Source organism: Pogona vitticeps, chromosome 2 (genome assembly GCF_051106095.1).
Source record: "Pogona vitticeps strain Pit_001003342236 chromosome 2, PviZW2.1, whole genome shotgun sequence".
Taxonomy (NCBI): Eukaryota; Metazoa; Chordata; class Lepidosauria; order Squamata; family Agamidae; genus Pogona; species Pogona vitticeps.
In genome coordinates, this window is record NC_135784.1 from 303,670,565 (window position 1) to 303,682,906 (window position 12,342).

At 42.4% G+C, this 12,342-nt stretch overlaps 1 protein-coding gene across 1 annotated transcript in view; it reads left to right on the plus strand.

Annotated features, from left to right (window-relative positions):
- LOXHD1 (lipoxygenase homology PLAT domains 1) overlaps positions 1–12,342 on the plus strand; it is a 215,944-nt gene that overhangs the window by 2,543 nt on the left and 201,059 nt on the right. Inside the window, exon 2 of the mRNA XM_072992974.2 lies at positions 6,128–6,242. Within this exon, the coding sequence (XP_072849075.2) occupies positions 6,128–6,242 (115 nt within the window). The remainder of the gene's footprint in view (positions 1–6,127; positions 6,243–12,342) is intronic.

Below are 12,342 nucleotides of genomic sequence, written 5' to 3' on the forward strand. Positions count from 1 at the left end.
TGCCAAAAAACAGCATTGAGTATTTTTGTTTTTTGTTTTGTCTGGATATGTTAAACCCTGGCTGGGACAAAAACTACTCCAGGCTAGATTTGTTAGGATAGTTCTGATCTCCGTTGTGTGTTTTCCCCCCAGCCCAGGAAAAAACTAGACAAAACGCCTATATATGCACACTTTGCAAGTGGCTCTGACTTGGGGCCATTACATTGTTGTTGCTGCTGTTGTAGTTGTCGTGTGCCTGGCCCCCAAAAGGAGCAGCCTACAACCGAATCAAGAAGGTCCAGCTCGGGCAGAGATCAGGGTTGGGCTACAGCAGAATTCCTTGTATGTTGTTTTTTGATTGCCTGAAAATAGGGCATATCAGAGTCAAAATACAATCTCTTTCCCTCTTGTGATCACACCTTTGGTCTGATCATAATCATGTGCTTTTCAGGATTTTCCAAGTGGGGAATACATAGATGTGGTTTACCATTCCATACTTCTGGGACTGTGCAGCTGGCTCAGGGCCAAACAGGCTGGCTCTACTCCCAGGAGGCACAGTGGGGAATCGAACTCCTGACCTTTACTAACTCCCTGCGTTATCCAGCCAGCTCCCTTTCTATATTATAGCTCATACCATTCCCTGTCCAGCATGGCCAGCAGGTATTCTGGTAGAGAGGAAGAGGCTAAGATTTGTAGCCCACAAAAGTAACTTTACCATGCTCCAAATGTTAGGTTATTACTGTAGTCCAATTTTAGAAAGCTCTGCATATTAAGACTGTTCTAAACTTAAGAGGATTCTGGAGTGCCAATAGGAGAAGAGCTGAATCACACTTTTTGGAGTGGAGGAGGGAAGGAGTAAATACTTCCACGTCCATTTTATGAATCTGAATGTGCCCATTAACACTTCCATCCAGTTTGTGTTCTTACCTCATTTCCAGAGTCTGATTGTGTTAATATTTGCGATTCTGAATATGAGTACTAAAATAAAGTAGTGAAAAAAAAAAAGCAGTCCTGAACATGTACATTATGCTTTAAAAATGAAGTTTGAGCAGCAGTTTACTAAAAGTCATTGCAAAACAATCAGCTAGCTGTCCAGCTGAGTCTGGAAGCAAAGTCACTGTATGATAACATTGCCTTGCAAAGTAATTTCTCTCATAGCTGACTATCGAATATGTTTTACTGTAGGTGATCACGAAACAAAAGGAAGGCTAATGATGTGGGTGATCACAGACAATTAGGAAAGCAATTAACCTTAGAGAAAGTACAAAGAAGTCAACCATAGATGTCCGAGCCAGCGGAACCTAAAGGCAACGCCTTGAGAACTCTTTTATTAGCTTAGGAAGGGTTACATCGTATGTTGTGAGAATTCAAATAGGATACTGGTTACCTAATTGCCACTAGGATTGGCTGGAGAAAGTCTTTGAACTTATGATCTAACTCTAAGGGAAAAGGCAGAATGAGAGGTCACCCCGCCGTCAGGAGCCGCTCTCTCTACCAGGAGAGTTTGCTCTCACTGAAACAGGAATGCAGCTAACGGCCTTGAGCAGGGTTTCCCCATATTTTACAAATGATAACAAAATGTTAACAAAGGAGAAAATTGAAAGTGCATTGAAATATGTAGAACATTGCAATGTGTTAACATGAGAGAGAGAGAGAGGGTTGGTGTTTCAGATCCTGTGATTTGGTCTACTTTATTTCTGTAGGCTCTCAAACTGCGAGTCACAACAATAATGCTTATCATCATGGTGGCAGTTTGCCAGATTCTGATTTGCAGGAATTTTGAGATCAGAAGTAGTACACTCAATAGAGATTTCTATTACAATGTTTTCCTTGGTATTTCAAGATGCCATAGTTACAGGTCCAGCAAAAGTGAATGTTTAACGTTGGAAGGGAAAGGTAAACATTTGAGAGAAACATAAATTTAGGAAGGCAGGAGACACATGCGAGTTTATCATTAATTGCAATATCCCAAATTTCTCTGTATCATTTGCTTGATGACATATTATGAGCTAATTTCCAATTCCTAGCAATAATCATTCTTGCCATTGTTAAGAGATTATGAGAAACTAGTTATGTCCTTCCAAATATTATTAATTGGGATAAATGCCAACTGTGATGAACACAGATTTTTTGATTTTTTCCTTAGAGATGATATCTAAAAAGTTCTGTACAACTTTTAGGGAGATGTTCAGACATCAGACTCTCTTACCTGACAATCAGACAATGGAGACTCTGATACTGTGAATATACTCCAAGTTTTACTGAATCTATTCTGGGGCTAGGTTTCACCATGCTGGATGTTCGTTCTGAAGGGCAGGGACTGGGGACTTCTGAGCTACAAAATTGGGAGGTGGGGGCTATAGCTTCAACAGTGCCTTGCCATTGGCCATGATGACTCAAGCTTCTGGGAGAACAAAAATTTGCATCAACACCCCTGGTAGATTCATCATCTCCATGACATCCGAGCCCTCGACCTTCAGTGCTCCAAACTTCGCTCAATCTATTCACTGCACAAAAGCTGCTCTATTGTCTGGTCTACCGAGTCGCTTACCTAGTGTTTCCTTGTTTGAAACTAAGTCTGGACTTTTAATTACACCGACCCATGTTCAACTGGACAAGGTTGTACATGCCTGAAATGTAACCTAGTGGATGAATGCTCTTTGGAGCACAAACACAGCTTGTGTTCAGTGGTTTTCAGACCTAGTGATTTTAGGGAAGAGAGCTGGATTTAAGCTTGAAAGAGACTTGAATTCAAATCACTTTACTCTGTTTTCATTGGAACATTTTTAACCCTGCATGAAAACTGCCACCAGTTCTCCACTGAGGGCAGGAATGAGGGACTTCTGAACTACCAAATTCGGGAGCGGGGAAAGCCTATGATGCCCACAGCTCCTTGTCATCAGCCTTGATGTCTCGGGCTTCTGGGAGATGAAGTCCACAATGTTTCCCCACTCTCTTTAGAGAGAGATCACTGTTGTACTAGGTAGCAGTCCTCATGGAGAATTGTATGGCATGGAGGTGACATTGCTCTGGAAGACACAGGAGAAGAACAGATAAATCGAAAGCCACAAACTGACATCTTCTTTTATTGCTCCTTGTGGTGCATGATCAGATTAGGTCACAGAACCTGCCCATTTTTGAAATAATGGCTGCCACCGTTGTAAAGAAAGCAAGATGTTTGCATTTCCACAACATTTACAAGGGAATTTTGACTCTTGGCCCTAATGCCAAATGACTCTGAGCACTCTTCACAAGACGAACTGAGGATCATGTTTGACTTTATAGGCTGATCAAGCATAAAGAGAGCTAGAGAGTGACTAACCCTCTGTGCCTCTTGTAGGCTGCACTATTTTGGTCTGCAAATGTAGAGTATAGTCTATAAAAGGACATGGAAGGGATGCTGGCTTTTCTGCTGAAGTTAAATATCACACAGACAATAACCAGGGTTGTCAGGATCTATAAATTTCGGGGGTTTGTTGCTTTTTCAGAAGTCCTTCCAGCAAGTAGGGAAGCTCTTGCTGGTCCAGAAATATTTAATTGGTTGTTTGGTTAGGTTAACAGATTTCAAAAAGACTTCTGTTGATGAAAATGACCTAAAGAATAAAATGTTTCATTAGGCAGAATGTTTTCAGAGTGGGTTTTTTTTTTTTTTACACATAGGGGTTTAAATAAATTCTAAAAAAAACACCCTGCTGACAGCATGCAGTATTTTTAAAGGGGATATTCTATGGTGAAAGTTTATGTACCCACTAGTAATAGTTTCTAATTCTAATCTGTCAGTCATTTGCAAAATACAGTGGACCCTTGACTTACAGATGGCTCCACTTATAGACTTTTCGAGTTACAGACTTCTCTGGCCACAAAATTTAGGTTCAACTTGCAGCCGGAGAATCGACCTACAGACTGGAAAAACAAAATAAAATGGAACAAAACCGCCAGATTATGGATTAATCAGTTTTCAATGCATTGTAGGTCAATGGAGACTCGACCTACAGAGTTTTCAACCTCCAGCCACCATTCCAATACGGATTAATTCTGTAAGTAGGGGGTCCACTGTAGGGCTTCTCAGGGTAGAAACCAAACATATTTAAGCTTTCCTGCACTCAGCGTTACAGATGGGCCTGAACCAAGCTATGAATGGAAATAATGAACCACTGGTTCATGGTTTGGTCTGTGGTTTGTTTTGTGCAACCTCTTTTGCCAAAATGGCATGAAGCGCTAATGTTTTTTCCACTCTGTATTTGGTTTCGCTTCAGCAAAACAGGGTTCCTGCCCCTCCAATGCAATGTTGGGCTTAATTTTAATGGTGATGGACATGATCATCCTGCAAAGGAGCTGCCTTATACTAAGTCAAAGTATTGGTTCATCTCAGAGCTTGGAAAAACTACCCTTGGGGTGAGAACTCTCTCTAGTTCTGGGACAATTCCGCAGGGAATTCTAGGAGCTACATTCTGGGAGCAATAGTCCAAAAAAGTAGTTTTTAATGATGAAATGATTGGATAAACTCTGAAAAGATAAACTCTAAATTTCCTCTGAAGAGAAACTAGAAACCAACATGGATTTGTCAAGAACAAATCCTGCCAAACTAATTTGATCTCGTTTTTTTGATCAGGTAACCTCTGTGATAGACAGAGGGAATGCTGTAGACATAGCATATCTTGACTCCAGCAAAGCTTTCGACAAAGTGCCCCATGATATCCTGATTGACAGGGTAACTAGATGTGGACTGGATAGATCAAGTGTTAGGTAGATGCAAAATTGGTTACAGAATCGTACTCAGAGGATGATGATTAATGGGTTCTTCTCTAACTGGGAGGATATAACGTGGGGTACCCCAGGCTCAGTCCAATATTGTTATCAATGACTTGGATGAGGGAGTGCAGGGAATGCTTGTCAAATTTGCCGATGATACAAAATTGGGTGGAATAGCTAATACCCTAGAAGACAGAAACAAAATTCAAAATGACCTTGACAGAATGGAGCACTGGGCCGAAAACAACAGAATGAAATTCAACAGAGACAAGTGCAAAGTCCTGCACCTCGGAAAAAGAAGCCAATTGCACAGTTACAAGATGGGGGGGGGGTACCTGGCTCAGCAAAACTATGAGCGAGAAGGATCTTGGAATTGTCATAGACCACAAGCTAAATATGAGCCAACAGTGTGATGTGGCTTAAAAAAAGGCTAATGCTATTTTAGGATGCATTAACAGAAGTATAGTTTCCAAACTGTGCAAGGTGCTGGTCCCCCTCCATTCAGCATTAGTTAGGCCTCACCTTGAGTATTGTGTCCATTTCTGATCACCACACTTCAAGAAGGATGCTAACGAATTGGAACAAGTTCAGAAGAGGATGACAAGGATGATCCAGGGGCTGGAAACCAAGCCCTATGGGGAAAGGCTGAAAGAACTGGGCATGTTTAGCCTTGAGAAAAGAAGACTGAGGGGAGATCTGACAGCACTTTTCAAATATTTGAAAGGCTGTCATACAGAGGAGGGGCAAGATCTGTTCTCAATCATCCCAGAGTGCAGGACATGCAACAATGGGCTCAAGATAAAGGAAGCCAGATTTCGGCTGAATATCAGGAAAAACTTCCTAACTGTTAGATCAGTACGACAGTGGAACCAGTTACCTCGGGAGTTGGTGAGTGCTCCAACACTGGAGACATTCGTGAAAAACTTAGATAATCACCTGGCAGATATGCTTTGATTGTATTCCTGCATTGAGCAGGGGGTTGGACTTGATGGCCTTGTAGGCCTCTTCCAACTTCACTTTTCTATGATTCTATGATCTTGAATTTAACATCCATGTTTGGATCTATTTTGATATTGTCACACTAGATATCCTTAGGCGACGACTGCTATTGCTGCTGCTACTACTACTAAGTTTTACGTCCTGTCAAATCAGTTCTGAATTATAGCAACCATTCCCAGGTTTTTTTTTCTAGGTATACCATTCCTTTCTTCCAGGGGTAGCTCCGGGACTGTGCAGTTTGCCCAAGGCTACACAGGCTGGCCATTCTCCTTGGAGAACATAGTGGGGGAATCAAACTCCCAAAGCCTGGCTCTGCAGCCACACAGGTAACTCACTGAGTTATTAAGAGCCACAATTCTGTCTTCCTTTATGACTGTCCCTCTTTTTGTGCCCACAGTCTATGAAGTTGTGACAGTGACGGGAGATGTCCGAGGCGCGGGGACGGATGCAAATGTCTTTGTTACTCTCTTTGGTGAATTTGGCATCACACCCAAGGTCCATCTGACCAGCAAGTGAGTATGGTTGGAATCCCAGAAGCTTGTTGACACTGTGCAGTGAACGGTTACCATTTGACTGTAAAATAATTTAGTTCACCAACAGATGCAAATGCATGCAAAGCCTGTGAGATACTTGCATGCATTCAGGCTGAGAACAGACACCTTAATCCTCCCATTATCACTCTGCTTTGCAATGTCAACGAATTTGTGTCCAAATTTTTATATAGTTGGAAAAAAGAGCCTTCTTTTTGGGCACAACCCTTGTAAAATGAATTATGTTACAATTTAGTGCTCTTCAGCCCTCTTCAAAAGTACAGTGGTGCCTCGCTTAACGAGCACTTAGTTTAACGACGAATTCGCTTAGCAATGACTTTTTCGGAGCGATCTTCCGCTCCGTTTAACAATGTTCCCTATGGGTAATTTTCGCATGTTTGGGACCATGCTTCGCATAGCGATGACAGTTTGAGTCCACCTGTTTCGCTTAACGATGGTTTTGACAGCCTCATGTTGGCTGTTTTTTATATGTTTAAAAATGTTTTAAAAATGTTTAGAATGCTTGAAATCATAAGTGCACTTAATAAACCCTTTGTTAAACTAATTTGACTTTGTTCCGACTCTTTTTAAATTTGTTGGAATTTTTTTTCCCTCCATTGAGATGCATTGAATAGGTTTCAATGCATTTCAACTGGGGAGCCGTGTTTCGCTTAGCGATGTTTCCTATGGCGATTTTCGCTTAAGGACAGCAATCTGTTCCCATTGGAACGGATTACCTGGTTTTCAATGCATTTCTATGGGAAACTGTGTTTTGCTTAGCAATGTTTTCCCATAGCGATGATTTTTTTGGAACCAATTAAAATCATTAAGCGAGGCACCACTGTATATTATAGTAGTGGTTCCCAGCCTTGGGTCCCCAGATGTTCTTGGATTAAAACTCCCAGAAGCCTTCACCACTAGCTGTGCTGGCCAGGATTTCTAGGAGCTGTAGTCCAAGAACATCTTGGTACCCACTGAGTGGAATCATTGTGAAGTAGTGTGAAGCACAGGAATGGTTTTTCTCTTAAGTGCCAGTAGACGGAGCTCTTAGATTACATGCTGTGTTATGAGGGATGCTACAGTTACAGGAAAAGTTGTCAAATAAGGAAAGTGAGTTCAGAATTCTATGAGGAGCAAGTTGTGCTCTTAAATGTACAAATCTTGTTGGATGATGACTGTGAGCTTTAAGAAAGATGAAATTATTAGATGACTTCACCATGATGCTAATTTAAGAATGGGTTTACCCAATGGGGTCAATCTCTGGCCACATTTTGAGCATTGTTGATTGGGATGGATGAACTAGCATGGTTCTGAATGAGAAGAGATTCATCGGCTCTTTTTCTCTTTAGGTGTGCATTTGAAAAAGTAAAAGATAGTTGAGTTCCCACAGATGGTAGAAAAGGCTTGACAAAGAAAGAGCTAAAGCCAATGATAGTCACATATAGAGTAGATCCATTGAAACCAGTCATATGAATGCAACATATGACTAACAAACACAGTTATTTTCAGTACATCTACTTTAGGTGGGACTATTATTGCATTTGACCCAATGATTAACAGCACAAGGTTATTATGTCTATTTAGAAGAAAGTCCCATTGAATTTAGATGCATTTACCCCAAACATGAATAAGTACAGGGTTGCAGCCAACAGTTTGTGAAGCTGTACTTCTTGCTTGTTTTCCTTTAGATGTAAATGTGTCTTAGAAAATGCTGATTTCTCTTGTAACTTCACGTTTTCTCCATTTCTACAGGAGGTATCTACAGCTATCCTAATTTTTCCCCCTCAAAAGGGCTTCTTTCCCCAGTGAAGGAATTCAGACATGAAAATTCAGACATAAAGACAAATAATCTGGGAATGGTAAAGGAAATCCATGACATTTCAGACCTGTTTGCCATATCGGACACAATAAATTTTGAGCTGTGGACCGGGATTGCATTAGAAATGTTCAAATGAATTTGTTGTCCGATGTTATTTTGGAAGAGAAAGACAGGATCTGAATCGCCCCCTGCCCCCAAATTAGGGTCTCTGATTTAGGCTGCAATCCTATCTCCACTCACCTGGGAGTAAACCCCAATTAATTCCATGGATCTAACTTCAGAGTTGATGCTTGTAGGATTGTGCATTGGAGGTCACTCCTAATTGCTAATGTTGTCCAGACTTGAAGCCATCTAAATTCCCCTTTTCTGAGGAATGAAGTGAAATGACAATGGAGGAAAGAAGATGCCACTTAGTCCTTATGAAATAAAGTGGGGGGAAAATTCATTTTCCATGTGGCCACCAGAGATACTATTAAAAATGGCCTGCTCTTTGCGCTGTGCCATCCAGTGTGGGGAGTGACAATGTGGAAACCAAAAATAAACAACTTACCTTTATCACTATCCTCACCTTTGGATTTTCCAACCCAAAATGAGGCCCCCACGGATAATTTATTTATTTATTTATTTGATTTATATGCCGCCCATCTGGTATATTCTACCACTCTGGGCGGCTTACAACATAACATAAATAAATTAAAATAGCACAGGAGCATTACAATAGAGACAGTAAGATACATGATAGAATATGGTAAATAATAAATAGCAAGAAAAGAAAGAATCAAATGTTGACAGGAGGGAAAGCATGGATGTACATCCATGTGTGCCCAGCGTAGGGGCCCTGTGAATCTCCGGTGGGAGGTTATTCCAGAGGCGAGGAGCCACCGCCAAGAAGGCCCTGTTTCGTGTCCTTTCTTCCAGGCCTCCCTCGGCCTCAGGCTCCTCAACCTCACCTCCTGGCTCGCGCGGGTGATCTGGATAGATCTTGGTGGGAGCAGGTGTTCTGCCAAGTATCGGGGTCCTAAACCGTTTAGGGCCTTATAAGTAAGCATTAAAACTTTGAAGTCAATGCAGAAACAGATGGGCAGCCAATGCAGCATGGCCAGAACAGGAGAAATATGTTGGTGTTTTCTCACTCCAGTAAGGAGTCTGGCTGCTGCATTCTGCACCACTTGAAGTTTCCGCATCAGCTTCAAAGGCAGCCCCACGTAGAGCGCGTTACAGTGGTCTAATCTTGAGATTACGAGCGCGTGGACCAAGGTAGTGAGCGCCCCCGTGTCAAGGTAGGGCCGCAGCCGGGCTATCCGCCAAAGGTGGAAAAAGGCAGAATGGACTACCGATGCCACCTGCGTTTCCATGGTGAGCGTCGGGTCCAAATATACACCCAAGCTGCAGACCCCATTCTTTGCAGCCAGGGTCACCCCCCCAAATGAGAGAGAGTCACCCAAGCCGCCAGCCACGGGGGCTCCCACCCTCAGAACTTCCGTCTTGTCCAAGTTCAGCCTCAGCCCATTTTCCTGCATCCATTGCAGTACGGTCCCCAGGCAGCACTGAAGGGAAAGGACAGCATCACCTGCAGTCGGATAACTCATTATATTTCATAGTCCCCTTTTCTTTCAGTGAGCCATCTTTATGGCACCCTTTTCTCCTCACTTTATTCTCAGATGGACCCTATGAGGTAGACTAGGCCAGGGGGTGGGGTCAAACGCCATGATACCTTAAATACAAGCTGTGCAGTTTAAGATAATTTCCCCCTCCTCTAGAGTAAGCATGATCCAGACGGGATCCATAGAACATGGGTAAGGGCCTTCCAATGGAGTCCCCTCCCTTTTTTAAAAGGCCCCCGGGCAAAGGTAATGGCGGGTGGGATTTTAAATAAAACAACAAATGGGAGGAAAAATTAATCCCCCCTCTCCCATTTGCACATACTGGTCCAAATCCAGATCAGGGTCATACAAACCTATACTAGAGTGCAACGATGCCTATTCAAAGTATGATGATGTTTAATCCTTAGAGTGAGTTGCTGGAAGATGTTTTTAAGAGTATCAGCAGGAAGGAAGGAATACTCTGATATTAAGCCCATCGGGCCTTTGCTTTAGCAATCCTGATTAGCTTCTGCATTCTGAGGGAGGTTTCTGTCTAAAATATCCCATGTCAATTTGGGACTTAAGGACTCAGTCCCTGACTGCAATTCCTTATTAAGAGAGAAATATCCATCAGTGGTGGTTTGTTTTTCTGTACGTCTAGGACCTCATATCTATTTGAGCATGTTAAAGAGCCTCGTGGCGCAGTGGTTAAAACGCTGTACTGCAGCTAAAACTGTGCTCACGACCTGGGGTTCAAATCCCAGGTAGCCGGCTCAAGGTTGACTCAGCCTTCCATCCTTCCGAGGTCGGTAAAATGAGTACCCAGCTTGCTGGGGGGGCAATGTGTAGCCTTTATAATTAAAATTGTAAACCACCCGGAGAGTGCTTGTAGCGCTATGGGGCGGTATATAAATCCAATAAATAAATAAATAAATAAATAATAAACGTAAGAGTGATCACTCACAGAATCCTTCTGTGGTTTCAGGTCACCCGTCCATGGCTGTTTAACAGGCTTTGATGGAGAATGAGTGTTAGGATCCTGCTTGAGGTCTTTTTAAAAATGCTTCTCCATGCTATGTGGTTACAGATAGATTCTCCGAATAAGTTTACTCTGAGAATCCCACTTACTGGCAGGAGTATTCCAGGCAAATAAGCTGGATGGGAGAAGCGGGAACAAAACACTGCAGGCAGATATGTGCAATTATAACAGGGGGAATAAAGAGGTCCCTTTGAGAAATGACCAGCCCAAAATCGGTCAGTGATTGATTGGGATTCCCAAGGACTTAGTGCCACAGCCTAATCACTATACCACAACCCCATTATCTAAAGTACTTTTAATGGGAAAGAGCACAATCAAAGTCCTTTGGAAAGGGATAAAACCCTCCAGCTTCCCACAATATTAAGTTTCTCTCATACTCTGGGAACAATGAAAGAAGAGAAGAGTCCCTGGAAGACAATAAGGCTAGGAAAAGTTGAAAGCAGCAGGAAAAGAGGAAGACCAAAGATGGATTAACTCAATGAAGGAACCAGGTACATGAGTTTCCAAGACCTGAGAAGAGCAGTTAATGCTAAGATCTTTTTGAGGTCACTCATTCATTGCCATATGTCAGAAGCAACTTAATAGCACTTAACAACAACAGTTAGCCAGATGTTTCTGGGAAGGTGGTAAGCACCAGTTTATATGCCAGCTGCTGTTCATCCACAGAATCCCCAGATATTCAGAGGCACATTGTTTCTGAGCCATACCTCCATTTAACTACTTGTTTTCATAACCCTTGTTGTTCTGCACGGCCAAGTCCCCAGTGACACTATGAATGAGTGACCTTCAGGATGCCTTGTCCTTAGAAGTTCTGCTCAGCTCCTGAAAACTCAAAACTGTGGCTTTATGGAGTCAGTCCATCACATACGTAGTCTTCCTCTTTTTCTGCTGCCTTCAGCTTATCCTTTCCTAACCTCCCTGTACATATTAAGGCTTAACATTTAACAGATGAAGCAAGCTTGTGAAAGCCTTCTGGGAAGTATGATTCAGCTCCAAAATGAGACACATGCTCTGACAGTCTCCTAAGCTTCAATCGCTCTTTAAAAAAGCTCAAACATGATCAGGCCAAAGCCGGCAGGAAATTATTCTCCTTTCTTAGCATGTGCTAGGGTTGCCTGCAAGAACCAGGGACTTACTTGATCTTTCTTGGAAATGCTATAGCGACAGGGGCATCCGCAGCAGAACAGCTCCTGCATCAGTTATGTTTTTTCTTCATGGAATATGGCAAAAGGATGAATCTCATGCATTTCCTGGCAAGCTGTTTTCAGAGCATTTACAGGTGAAAAGCTTTGCAAAAATGCATGACTATTTTGTTTTTTAAATCCCTGTTTTGCTCTGTGCTGCAACGTATGTTGCACATTTCTTCAAAGTTGGCAAATGTTCTCATCATCACGGGACTTTCTCTTTCTTTTGCAAAACTTCGCATGACAATTTCCACCATCACACTCTGCTTAATGCAAAGGCATGTGGACGACCGTTGGGTCACTCCCAGGTTGAGAGATGACAGGTTTTCAACACCATTGCATGGCCATTGTCACAAGAAACACCTATTCGGAAGGATCTCACGTTGATTTCAGCTCCGTGCTTGTTTTGTAAGACTAGATGCGATACTGGTTATTGCTCTTGCAATTAGCAACAGCA